Raw genomic sequence first — 14,008 nt, forward strand, 5'->3', positions numbered from 1 at the left:
CTCTAGTCATCTAAGTGATACATGATCCGAGTCAACTAGGCCGTGTCCGATCATCACGTGAGACGGACTAGACATCATCGGTGAACATTTTCATGTTGATCGAATCTTCTATACGACTCATGTTCGACCTTTCGGTCTTCCGTGTTCCGAGGCCATGTATGTACATGCTAGGCTCGTCAAGTCAACATAAGTGTATTGCGTGTGTAAATCTGGCTTACACCCGTTGTATGTGAACGTTAGAACCTATCACACCCGATCATCACGTGGTGCTTCGGAACAACGGACCTTAGTAACGGTGCACAGTTAGGGGGAACACTTTCTTGAAATTATTGCGAGGGATCATCTTATTTATGCTACCGTCGTTCTAAGCAAATAAGATGTAAAACATGATAAACATCACATGTAGTCAAATAGTGACATGATATGGCCAATATCATTTTGCTCCTTTTGATCTCCATCTTCGGGGCGCCACGATCATCGTCGTCACCGGCATGACACCATGATCTCCATCATCATGATCTCCATCATCGTGTCTTCATGAAGTTGTCTCTTCAACTATTACTTCTACTACTATGGCTAACAGTTAGCGATAAAGTAAAGTAATTACATGACGTTTATGTTGACACGCATGTCATAAATAAATTAAGACAACTCCTATGGCTCCTGCCGGTTGTCATACTCATCGACATGCAAGTCGTGATTCCTATTACAAGAACATGATCAATCTCATACATCACATATATCATTCATCACATCCTTTTGGCCATATCACATCACACGGCATATGCTGCAAAAACAAGTTAGACGTCCTCTAATTGTTGTTGCAAGTTTTACGTGGCTGCTATAGGTTTCTAGCAAGAACGTTTCTTACCTACGCCAAAACCACAACGTGATATGCCAATTTCTATTTACCCTTCATAAGGACCCTTTTCATCGAATCCGATCCGACTAAAGTGGGAGAGACAGACACCCACTAGCCACCTTATGCAACTAGTGCATATCAGTCGGTGGAACCAGTCTCACGTAAGCGTACGTGTAAGGTAGGTCCGGGCCGCTTCATCCCACGATGCCGCCGAATCAAGATAATACTAGTAACGGCAAGTAAATTGACAAAATCAACGCCCACAACAACTTGTGTTCTACTCGTGCATAGAAACTACGCATAGACCTAGCTCATGATGCCACTGTTGGGGAACGTAGCAGAATTTTAAAATTTTCTACGCATCACCAAGATCAATCTATGGAGTCATCTAGCAACGAGGGAGAGGGGAGTGCATCTACATACCCTTGTAGATCGCGAGCGGAAGCGTTCAAGAGAACAAGGTTGATGGAGTCGTACTCATCGTGATCCAAATCACCGATGACCGAGCGCCGAACGGACGGCACCTCCGCATTGAACACACGTACGGTTGGGAGAGACGTCTCCTCCTTCTTGATCCAGTAAGGGGAGAGGAGAGGTTGATGGAGATCCAGCAGCACGACGGCGTGGTGGTGGAAGTAGCGGGATCTCGGCAGGGCTTCGCCAAGCACCAACGAGAGGGAGAGGTGTCACGGGGGGAGAGGGAGGCGCCAGGGACTTGGGTGCGGCTGCCCTCCCTCCCCTCCACTATATATAGGGGCCAGGGGGGCGTCGGCCCCTCTAGATCCCATCTAGATGGGGGGGCGGCGGCCAAGGGGGTGGCTTGGCCCCCTAGCCAGGTGGAGGCGCCCCCCACCCCTAGGGTTTCTAACCCTAGGCGTAGGAGGAGACCCATGGGGGGCGCACCAGCCCACCAGAGGCTGGTTCCCTTCCCACTTCAGCCCATGGGGCCCTCCGGGATAGGTGGCCCCACCCGGTGGACCCCTGGGACCCTTCCGGTGGTCCCGGTACAATACCGGTGACCCCCGAAACCTTCCCGGTGGCCGAAACTGGACTTCCTATATACAAATCTTTACCTCCGAACCATTCCGGAACTCCTCGCGATGTCCAGGATCTCATCAGGGACTCCGAACAACTTTTGGGTTACCGCATACTAATATCTCTACAACCCTAGCGTCACCGAACATTAAGTGTGTAGACCCTATGGGTTCGGGAACCATGCAGACATGACCTATACGACTCTCCGGCCAATAGCCAACAACGGGATCTGGATACCCATGTTGGCTCCCACATATTCCATGATGATCTCATCGGATGAACCACGATGTCGAGGATTCAATCAATCCTGTATTCAATTCCCTTTGTCAATCGGTACGTTACTTGCCCGAGATTCGATCGTCGGTATTCCAATACCTCGTTCAATCTCGTTACCGGCAAGTCACTTTACTCGTTCCGTAACACATCATCCCGTGACCAACCCTTAGTCACATTGAGCTCATTACGATGATGTTTTACCAAGTGGGCCCAGAGATACCTCTCCGTCATGCGGAGTGACAAATCCCAGTCTCGATTTGTGCCAACCCAACAGACACTTTTGGAGATACCCGTAGTGCACCTTTATAGTCACCCAGTTACGTTGTGACGTTTGGCACACCCAAAGTATTCCTATAGTATCCGGGAGTTGCACAATCTCATGGTCTAAGGAAAAGATACTTGACATTAGAAAAGCTCTAGCAGACGAACTACACGATCTTATGCTATGCTTAAGATTGGGTCTTGTCCATCACATCATTCTTCTAATGATGTGATCCCATTATCAATGACATCTAATGTCCATAGTCAGGAAACCATGACTATCTGTTGATCAACGAGCTAGTTAACTAGAGGCTCACTAGGGACATGTTGTGGTCTATATATTCACACATGTATTACGATTTCCGGATAACATAATTATAGCATGAACAATAGACAATTATCATGAACAAGGAAATATAATAATAACCATTTTATTATTGCCTCTAGGGCATATTTCCAACACCAACAACGTCTACAAGAAGAAGGTTGTGTAGGAGACATCACGGCGCGGGGCGGGGGTGGAGAGCTTGCTAGAACTCCTCTGCCAATGTAGCACAACAAATTACAACACTGGTAGTTAGCACCTATACCAGAATTGTAATTTAGACACGAACGGCTTTCATGCCAAGACGACACGTTCTAGGGGAAGTGGTGCTCTTACTACCTCCGTCTTGATTTACTGGTCCCCTTCGTATTTTGTGCCAAATTTTGACCATAAATTTAACTAATAAAATATTAATGCATGTCACCAAAAATTATATTGTTTGATTTATATTTGAACATAGTTTATGATGGTAATAAAATGTTAATGCAAACATAGTTATGATGGTATAATTTTTTGTGACATGCATTGATATTTTGTTAGTTAAATCCATGGTAAAAATTTAACAATAAATACAAAGAGGACCAATAAGCCAGGACGGAGGTAGTACATAAAACTATTCATGAGCTTCACTCTAAGAAACTTGACGGAGTTATCAACAAAGTGGACTTTGATAAAGCTTGTGATAGTGTGAAATGACCTTTCTTGCAACAAGCTCCTAACGTGAAGGGATTAGCTATGTTCGCGTCAGCCGGTGGAGAGGTTTGCCTAAGGTGGCAGTGTTGGGGTCACACTTAATAGTGACATCGGTCATTATTTTAAACTAGGAAGGGATTGCAACAGGGGGTCGTATGTCGCTAATTCTCTTCAACGTCGTTCAGATATGCTCACAGACCTCGTTGTAAGGGTTAAGGAGGATGGACAGACTGATGGCCTAATTCTACATTTTGCGGATGGTGGTGTGTTAATTCTTTAATACGCAAATGACATCGCCATTTTTAAGAGATCTTTTGCTTTGTACGCGCCAAAGAAGTAGAGAGTTGATATAAGCAACTATTTAGTTGTGAGTTGGACCCACTTTCGTCTAGTTATCTTGGGATGCCATTCATCGTCGTAAACTTACCAATAAAGAGTGTAAGATCATCAAAGGCAACCAAAAAAACCTATCAGTTAGAGGGCATGCTAATGTCCCATGGTGGAAGTTCGGTCCTTATCAATGCACTTCTCACAAGTGTATCTATACTTATGGTATCATCCTTCAAAATACCAAAAAGGGTGTTTCAAAAGGTTGGATTACTACATGTCCATATTCTTTTGGCAATGTGACGAGCATAAAGGGAAGTAACAGATAGCCAAGTGTGACATTTTGTGTAGGCCAAATGATTAAGGGGTTTGGGGATTGAGACCCTCAAAATTAAGAACAAGTGATTACTCAGTAAATGGTTGTACAAGTTGCTAACAGAGGAAGGTGTTTGGCAGGAGTTACTCTGAAACAAACATCTTCATTCCAAGATGTTGTCTCAAGTGTTGGCAAAACACCTGTTTTGAAAAGGCTTGATGAAGGTCAAGTGCACGTTCTTTAATAGAGGATTTTTCTCGGTCGACGATGATCGAACTACAAGTTTTTAGGAGACAACTGGCTTGAATATACTCCTATAGTGCTTCAATACCCCGAGTCTTTGTTTTATTTTTAAATTTTTCACCCGAGCCTTTATCATATTGTGCCACGGAAAGGGGCCTCAACCATTTCTGTTCTTGGGGCGGGCCCGTTGAACATTCAGTTTCGTAGGGCATTGACAAGGATTAGTGGATTATGCAGCTTCACTTAGTAAATAGGTTGATGTCAATCGACTTAACACAGTAACATGATGTTTATCTCTTCGGATATCTTCTCAGTCAAATCCATGCATGCGGATATTATCTTTCCTCAGAATCACATATGTTGTTTCCATGTGGTTCCCAAATGGTGTGGAGGGGGGGGGGGGGGGGGGGGGTTCTTAATTCTACGAAGGATAATTTGGCAAAACGCAACTAACAAGGATGCAAAAAATGTTATTTTTCTGACTAGCAGAAAAGAAATCATCATCTTTTTTCCTTCTTCCCTGTTTGCCATCCTTTGTGGCATACAATCAATATACTCCCTTTGTCCCATAATGTAAGACATTTTTTGACACTAAGGAGGGAGTAGCATATAATCTGCTATTGCCAACCAGTATAACAAATTTATCCGGAATCTGCTGCCTATTAGTATAACAAATTTATCTGAAAATTGACTTAGCCAAGGTTGATCCGAAATTGAGTATATATTAGAAATAAATTCTCCAGCATTTGATTCCCTACTAACAAAGGACCTTTTGGTATGCTTGAAAGGAATTATCACCCTAAGGCCTTGTTCAGTTTGGCAGGGTTTGAAAGGGATTGAAGGGGATTAAATCCTTTGCAAGTCAAAATCCTTCTCAAACCTCCTCAACCCCCTTCAATCCCTGTGGCAAGAGGATTAACCGAACATGGCCTAAAGCTGTTGACATGCCATAGCACGTGAATAATGTATGTCGTCCAACATTGACAACCATGTTGCTCTATTTCCTTCCTACCTGGTTTGCCTTTAAATATCAATAAATTTATTTGAAATTACAAGATAAAACCTATAATCATGTCTGTTTAAATGAGAGTTATCTTGTGTGCATGCTACACATTTCCTTCAAACTATCCACCTTGATGCTGCAAGGCTTTAAAGTGAAAGCTGCTAAGACATGCTTCATGCACCAACATAATCCAGGCTCATCGTTCACGCTCCCTTGCCACATAAAGAAACTAGTGATAGCTCCGCAAAAAACAAAGGGAAAAAAACTAGTGATAGACACTAAAAAGTATTATACGCCACAAAGTTGAAATCCTGAGTAGGTCAGTGCCAGGAAATAACTATTCCAAGAGAGCTTGGCACAAATTTACATTGACCATTAACCAGATCTGCAATCAAGTAACAAACTGTCACTCTGAAACCAACGGTAATCATTCATCCCGGAAAAAAAAAGTAACTCAACGGTAATCAAACTTCATGGGCTAGTGCTACACGATCTTTCACAAAGCGTTCCTTGTTCTGCTCTGAATGAAAGGCTGCAGCGACGGTTCTCTTCCTAAGTAGTCAGTTATGATCTCAAGAGGATCTTTCGAGCCTCCTGGAGCCAATACCTGAAGTGAATGCAAAAGCGTTTATGAGCAACATGAATATACGATCAAATAACACGCCTAGAAGAGCATCATTTCATTTACTACCTTATTTCTAAACCTCAACCCTGCATGCTGATTTAGCAAGTCGTCTTTAAATTTCGTTGTGAATAGATCAGCAGCAAATACCTGCATGCACAAATTTATATCACTCTCTATCATTCCAGAACATATGATGGAGAAGTAACAGGCCTCTAGAGTAGTGTTTGCTCAGACCTCGCTCCATATGTAACTATAGCACACAGCGTCATAGCCAACAGCAATACGCGGAAAGCATGAAGCTGGGCTGGTCCCTTCCAACAAAGGTATCCCCAGCATTACCTTTAAAAAGGAGCATTTCACCCTCATGGTCATAAGTGACATAAAAGTGAATGGAAATCGTTTAGAATGTACCTTGGGATGAAGATCTTTGACCAAGTCATCGATGTCCACATTCTCGCTTGTATGTATTATCTGATCAACAAGGCCTGGTAAAACCAAAGGTGCAGATCAAAACTAGTGAACAAGAAGGCTACCCTACAGTATATAATATTTGTCGTAATGAATAAAATAACAAGAAGGCTACTAGGTGGGAAAATATTGACTTTTCGGAGAATAGGTGGGAAAAAAAGGAAACTGGACTGGATTTATGATGTTCAAATAGCAGAATGCCTAATGGGTGCAAAATTAGAACATATTGTTACTCGACTCAAGAAGGATAGGTAACAGGGACAATGAAATGTCAGAGAAGTCCTCGTGATATTAACAAAATATATCGGCATCTCACTATTTTGTAGGAGTATCTGAGCTAGACAAGTATTTTCAGGACGATTATTCTCATTCCCCATGCTTATAGAATGAAAAAGTGACTCACACAAAAGGATCTCTTGCTTCAATTTCAGGCCAGCAAACATGTCACGCCTTCTTTTCAGTGACTGGCAAGCTTCAGTAGTGACAGACTTTGTGATGTCCTACAATGATGAGAACAAAAGGCTTCAAGTACTAGTTGGCACAAGCTTCAACAGATTAACAAGAACTTGTTAAAGTATATTTTTTTTGGTTCGTCATCAAATTCCCCTTTTAAAAAAAGAGTCATAGCAACCAGCTCATATGCTATTTTTTAACATTAGGATTCTTGAGTCATGCAAGAAGCAAACGTTGTTTCTTATCTATGAATTCGGTAGCTGTAGTTCCATTGCCTAGAATAACTCGATTCCTTAATATTTCATACAGGTTACACACTAGAAGCAGTTCTTTTATATTTTCATTCTTGTTCCTGGCAATACATAGAGTTTGAAGATAGTTTCAGTACAAAAACATCATTTCTGTTCTTCATCACCTGATAGAAGCCGGACATCATTTTCAGGGAAATGCTCTCGTAACACCTGTGATCACAATGTTATGTTTACATGCAAGAAATGGCATCTTCCAAAATTATACAGAAGTGTGGGCATGTTACTGACGAAAAAGAAATATGCCAACCAGTTCTCGAGTAACAGGCTTGGAATTTCAGCAAAGTCCCCCTCCAGACGGAGACTTGAAAATCTAGAAAAGGTGGCCCTGTTCGATATATGATGAACCTGCAGGATATTGAAACAATTAGTAGTGACTTTTATTTAATATTGAACATATGAGTAGATAAATTGTCAATCTGGTATTGATCAGAGCCATCTTTCTACTCTCAAGGGAAAATTACACGTCACTGTGACAATTTGAATATTTCTGGTTTAAGAATTTGACTGGAAAAACATGCAAGGAAAAGTTTGAGGTTAGTCTACCACGTGACTGAATTCATGAAATATCCTCACAACTTCAGGGAACCGTAGCAATGCTGAATTCCCATCAAACTCTTTCGGGCATTGAGACAATAAGACTGCAACCGGAACCTGTCACAAAAATTACTGAATTAACATAATGAAATAATTCGTCCTTGAATAGACTCCAGGTGTACTTTCCGTTGATTATAGGTATTTCAGGCATCATTAGACAACCAGCCTGTAACAGTTCAACTACCCAAAGTGTTTAATTAACTATGCCACAGTAAGAAAATAACATTATAAGGTTGACTCACAATCCTTTCAAACAAGTGAGCAAACAAGAAAATCACATTGAAATTACAATAGCAAATATACAGATTTTCTGAGTTACCTTACGTGAACCATTAGAACACATGTATCCATTCTGAAGTGCCACAACACAGGTGTGGTCATATTTTCCTTCCCTGTAAAGGGGAAAAAAGGCAAGTTAGTGATTAAATTACCTTGTTTGCTGGACAAGTTCATGTGGAAGTGCATGTGCTTTTGACTTGTGTGTCTTATGCTGCGTTATCAGTTCATTATTTCTTTCATGGGCTTTCAATCTACATTTGTTGAGATAATTTTTCTCTTGAAAATGTATGTTTGAAACCTAGGACAATTGGTCTCCCTTGGTTGCACATCTATGATAAACCGTGCAATAGATATATAAGATAGGAACCAGCTTTCCCTATATTTCTAAAATGAGAAATTGCCGGCCAACTTTCAGTGTTTGTATTCAATTAAACTTTATAAAATAGCATCCTGAGGCCACTAAATTTATTACGACTCCCATGGGCGGAGCCACACCAAGATATGGGTGTACAGATGTACACCCACTAATTTTGGCTCTCGCAGTGAGAATGTGTAGCTGCAAGCTTAATGAAAGCATTTAGCACATATTAGTCTTTGATTAACCAAGATAACACTAATCTTCATCACTGACGCACATTCCTCTAAATGTGACTCCGCAACTGACGACTCCACCACTAAGCATAGAAAACAAACCTGGAAAACATATCAAGGAAAAAGTAACCCAAAAGATCACTTGAACTTGCATCCCAAACAGAGAAGAGACGAACTGTATCATGCCAAACCTCCACATCCTTAATTTCTTCAAATCGTAGCGCTGCCAGAGAAAACATGGGAAATGTGCTCATATATTTAATGGATAGTTGTGTTGTAGTGTTTAATGGGTAAAATCCTACCAAATAGATCCTGGAACATCTTCAGCATTCCTGATATGACCAGCTTAACAGGGAAATATCGTTTAATTTCACCAATGTCAAGATCAACCTTGTGCTGTTCGCCTCTTTTCATGTAGTATAATAAATCTTCCATGCCAAATTGAGCATTTCCTTCCTCCTTCATCTGAAATTAGAAGACCGAGAAAAGGATTCAACTGATTAATTAAAAGAGCATGATCAGTGACAAAAATAGAATAGACCCAAAAAGAGAGCTTTGTACAAACCTTAAGTTCTTTGAGTACGGTCAGTTCTCTATTAGCTAGATCACTTAACTGTTCTGACATTTCCTCCAAAAATTCTAACACCTGTAGCGGAAAACCCTTTAGAACATGTGGGGTTAACTTGGTGGCATACACAGATGCAAGTGAACATAAGAAGGAATGCCTAAAACACCATCTTGTTGGCAAGCTCAGTAGTAGCTCAGACTTGGCATGGAAGAATGCATTCACTAGGCACAGTTAGCTAAAACTGGACACTTTCAAGCAGATTAAACAACAAGAAAGCACAAACCTTCCTCGATGTCATTGGCATCCTTGGTTCAATAGCAAAATCAGAATAGTTGGAGTACCCAAGCAATCTCGCAAGCCTGTGTCTTATCTGAACCTGAATATAAAAAACTGTAAGTTGTCAGTTCCATGGCTCCAGTCTACAATGAAATTATGCGCAATAGATGAATTTATACCCATTTTCAATCATTCGATGGTTATTTCAAGCACTTTTAGTAAGTCTAGATATCAGCACCCCCCTTCACATTCCCCACATGGATAGCCTAAGAAGCTCACTATCAACTAATCAAGCATAACTAGTGCAATTACCACATGTCGAAAGGAAAATAAGGAAATTCCTATTTCAAAGAGCTAGAACGATGCAGCCCAAGACAATAAAGAAATGCCATGTAGAACTGAATGATGCTGTGACCTATGAGATGAAGTGAAATTGGTAATCAAAAGATACTCCCTCCGTAAAGAAATATAAGAGCGTTTAGATCACTAAAGTAGTGATCTAAACGCTCTTATATTTGTTTACAGAGGGAGTACCAGTTTATGAAGTTAAAGATGCAGTTGGACACATGGGGATACCAATTTTTCTAGGATGGCTACGTTCTGTTTTCCACCTTTCTGGCCATAAGCAACAGCGATCTGCTTCCTGGTAGAGCCAACCTTGGAAACAGTACAGAAACAAAGAAAAAAATTAGCAGCTAGTGCATAGAACAAACATGGCTCTAGTGCAAAAGAACCCTACATAAGTAGGCCACAGAATATAGCAACAAGCCGCTAAGTAACTGGTCACAGTGACACCAACCAAATGTACAGGTGCATGATAAGCAGAAATGTGGAACTGACCTTGCAATGCTCAAGAATTGGAGTGACATAGTAACCTGTCAACAGAACCTTGCGCTTTCCGTCTGTTTCTTCCAGATCCTGAGTTAAACAGTAATAGTTAAACATAATCAGGGAGAAATACCATGACTGTTCTTTGTCTTCACTTCACACTTCTGTCCAACCATGAAGACAGAAAATGGTAACATATCATTTCAACATCCCAAAGTCTGCATGTCATACTTCGAAAAGGCGCACTCGTATAAGCACAATGTTGGAAGCATGAAGCATGATGTTGAACCCTCTGAAAAGTTTTCACTTCCCTAGCTCACCTTTAAGAACTCAGGAGGCATTCCAGCCAACTCTTCCTCGCTTAATAGAAGAAATTTGGTGAAATCACTCATGTTTTGAATATACTTCAAATTTAAGTCATCGATGAGAGATTTCAACTTCTCCATTTCTTCCTTCTTGGCTTGAGTTAGTTTTGCTCCGTTGCGTTCAAACTCTCTTACCTGTAACCATAATGAGAGGAAGTCAGCAATCGCATACTAACTGGGTCAAGCAGTTAGCCACACTGCCTGTATGCAGGCACTATATAGTCTCTATCCTTAAAAGGAATCATAATTAGCCAGTTCTATAATTTAACTTCAGCTTTGATCTAACATCAACAAAGAACTGAGATTAGTCCTGTGTGCCAACAATAATTGCAGAGATTAAATCGAGTAGATGCAACAGCACATAAGATGAATAGATGCAATGAGTCTCTAACAAAAATACTCAAATTATAAGCTGCCCATCAACAATACTCAGAAAAGTATGGACAAATTGATCCTAACAAGAAGATAGACATCATTCAGAGTCTTGGAGATGATCCCACAAATATAAATATGCAGATGCCACTCAGAACACAAGATTATGTATGAGGCTAGTTTCAAATGTAGTGTCACAAATATTGTACCAGACACTGGACAAATCTTGTTGCTTCCGGACCTATTCTTTCACCTCTCTCCATGAAAGCCTTTACAACACGGTACACATCCTCACGCTGCCTGGTCACCTTGCAGGAAATAACAGGATTCTTACACTAGGGGTTCAACAGTAATATGTTGGATTAAAAAGGTGAATAACAGGGAATTCAGTTTCTTTTAAGGATGTTCATTTCTATTCATATATCACCATATGACTTATACAACGACGAAAAGGCTGGACTAGACTACTGGGACGATATTTATATATTAGAGATGCTCACTGAACTGGGCAAACAGTTTGAGTATCATCGCTTCATAGACATCAGGTTGAGAACCAGCATGCATAATTTCCTAGGTTTTTTTTGAGCAAAAAAGAGGCTACCCTCTACGATTTTCATTATAGAAAACCATATGTCTTAAGACACTACTACAAACAGGAAATAAAAGTCACGACCATTACAGACCGGGAGGCACAACAGCCCCAACCAGCCACCATTGCTACTGATCATGCAAGATCAAAAGAACCCCAGAAGGCCAGCACAGCTAGAAAGAAACCTTTCAGGGGCACAAAATCTAGAGTCTAAGCCCATCAGGGGGGAGATGACGGCCACCTAATTCTATCAGCTGCATAATTTCCCGATGTTTTCAATAGTAAATAAATGCCTGTTTGGGAAACGTATAATGAACCAGAGTTATTATGTCCAACAAGTGATATAATAAAACTAAGTAACAATGCACCTGCACAGCAGAAAGTGGGAATCCAATCGCTTCTCTGCGTCAGCACTGGCCCTGCATATATCTTCGGATGGTGACACCATCCTTGGGAGCACACAAGCTTGAACCAGAGGAAACTGCTGAGCATCCAATTCTGCCAACGGTGCAATTGCATTAGCGAAGTTGACCTGCAATGAAACACATCATGTAGCCAGCAATAACAGGGTGATGTTTTTTGAGTAGATAGTGTATGAATATCAAGCTTGCATCCAGAAAGATTTAGGTTATTATTTTATTTTATCTGCATAGGCACCTATGTATCTACGAGACATGGCGCAACAACGACATGATGCCTACTCATGTACGACGATCAGGTTCTGTGCACGGAATGGAAACAAAAAACCATGCCAAGCCTTTGACATTAAAGTGGCATTCCATAAAGCAGGCTGCTGGTAAAAATGAACGCCTAGCCATAAAATAGCCTGCTGATAAAAATGCAGTAGCATCACATTGTTGCATTGCATACATACCTTATCTAGGGGAACTGCGGCCACGGCATCATATGTTTCCTTCGACTTAGCAATAATCCGGTTAGCCAATCTCTTGATCTCCGCTGCTGAGAGGTTGACCTGCGCATTAAACCCTGGAAGCTCTGCAAAAAACCAATACATTAACTACTCAGAAACCACATCAGTAAATGTCCATGTCACTATAAGAGCCAAATTCCCCAAAGCAGAATTTCCCGAGTCTCGGGCGTCAATTTCGCACAGCAAAATGGCGAAATAAACACAGACATATGCTGCATTGCTGTGCAATCGAACAGAACCACCGTAGTTCTGCGCGGCTCGAGCAACACCAGAGCAACCACACGAGCTCGTATTCAAAATCCCCAAGGGTTTTCGCGGTGCTCACCCTGCCGCTTCCTCCGGCGGTGGGCGGCGACGGCGGAGAAGGCGAGGTTGAGGCCGACGGCGACGACCGCCGCGGCGCCGGCCACGGCCACCACGCGCCTCTCCTTCCTCCGGGGAGACATCCGGCGGGGCCTCCGCTTCTAGAAGGTTCTGGGGAAGGAAGGGGGGCGAAGCAGCTGAGCGAGGGAAGAGATGAGAGCGAGGGAGACGTTTCGGTGGCGGAATGGGCGAGGCCCCGACGCGAGCGAGCGGAGGTCACGAGGGCAACCGAGGCGGCCGTTGGATCCCGCGTCGACGGCTGGATTCACTAAACGTTTTTCTTTTGGGCGGCGTGGACTGAACCGAGGCAGGCCTCGGCTAAAAGGCCAGGCCCGGTCGTGGAAACCAAATCGTTGAGGCCCACGCAAGAGGCAGGCGCTCCGCGTGCGCGGGAGGCGAGCAAGCAAGCAGCTCGTTTCGTTTAGTACCACCTCGCCGAGCGACCAGGGACGGGAGGGCGCTGAGGATACAAATAGAAGGGTCAGGACAGCGCTTCCAGCTCATACCTTTCTCGGCCTTTTGGCTAAGATCAAGTGTAGTATCTGTTCTTATCAGTTTAATATCTGATATGTGGGGTACACCCTCACAATGATATTAAATTTATTTTTATGTGGAAGGGTCCACCACAGTGGCTTGCCACTGGGTCCCTCAGCTGTCAGCCGTGTCTTGCACTATAGCACGGGCTGGCGCACCCCAACAAAGCTAATTCAATGTTTCTAGCCAGTCAGCTTCGGTAAAGCGGTCGGCCGTCGTACTACGTGGTTTGTGTGTCCTGTTAACCCGGCTGGGGTGATCTTGCGTATCAGATTGTTTGGTTCCGTGAAATGCAACGCCGATTGATGTTTCTGCTTTTGACAGTGTGGAGAGCAAGCAAACATGAAGCTGGGTTGATCCCTTTGTCGGTAGATTGGTTACTCTACAACGTTTTTTTTAAGAGTGGTAACATGTGAACCCAAACTTGACATATAACTCCCATGCACTGCTTCTGGTTTCATACAATGGCTTACTCTAAGAAAAGAGAAAAGTCCATTTACAACTTTAAACTTGCCACTCG

General features: G+C 42.4%; 1 protein-coding gene and 1 non-coding gene across 2 annotated transcripts; one reads left to right on the plus strand and one right to left on the minus strand.

The window, feature by feature from the left end:
* Positions 1-5,592: 5,592 nt before the first annotated feature.
* On the minus strand, positions 5,593-13,194 carry LOC125545482 (Zincin-like metalloproteases family protein). The gene is made up of 20 exons (XM_048709430.2): positions 12,917-13,194; positions 12,535-12,656; positions 12,029-12,192; positions 11,281-11,371; positions 10,655-10,834; positions 10,347-10,424; positions 10,083-10,163; positions 9,514-9,606; positions 9,228-9,308; positions 8,965-9,127; positions 8,765-8,885; positions 8,112-8,184; positions 7,742-7,849; positions 7,446-7,543; positions 7,303-7,348; positions 6,838-6,934; positions 6,378-6,451; positions 6,201-6,305; positions 6,033-6,113; positions 5,593-5,948 (listed from the first exon to the last, which is right to left on the minus strand). Exons 1-20 carry the CDS (start codon positions 13,035-13,037, stop codon positions 5,838-5,840), a joined length of 2,088 nt encoding a protein of 695 aa, XP_048565387.1. The 5' UTR covers positions 13,038-13,194; the 3' UTR covers positions 5,593-5,837.
* A 262-nt stretch (positions 13,195-13,456) lies between these two features.
* On the plus strand, positions 13,457-13,651 carry LOC125549789 (U2 spliceosomal RNA). The gene has a single exon (XR_007301508.1). It is a non-coding gene; the product is annotated as a U2 spliceosomal RNA (small nuclear RNA).
* The last annotated feature ends 357 nt before the right edge of the window (positions 13,652-14,008 follow it).

Source organism: Triticum urartu, chromosome 3A (genome assembly GCF_056163025.1).
Source record: "Triticum urartu cultivar PI428250 chromosome 3A, HENAU_Tu73, whole genome shotgun sequence".
NCBI lineage: Eukaryota > Viridiplantae > Streptophyta > Magnoliopsida > Poales > Poaceae > Triticum > Triticum urartu.

Coding starts and splice junctions, on each gene's coding strand:
- LOC125545482 (XM_048709430.2), bottom strand. CDS start 13,037: ATGTCTCCCCGGAGGAAGGAGAGGCGCGTGGTGGCCGTGGCCGGCGCC. Junction 12,657..12,916: donor CCGCCGGAGGAAGCGGCAGG/GTGAGCACCGCG, acceptor GGTTTTTTGCAG/AGCTTCCAGGGTTTAATGCG. Junction 7,349..7,445: donor AGCCTGTTACTCGAGAACTG/GTTGGCATATTT, acceptor TTGTGATCACAG/GTGTTACGAGAGCATTTCCC.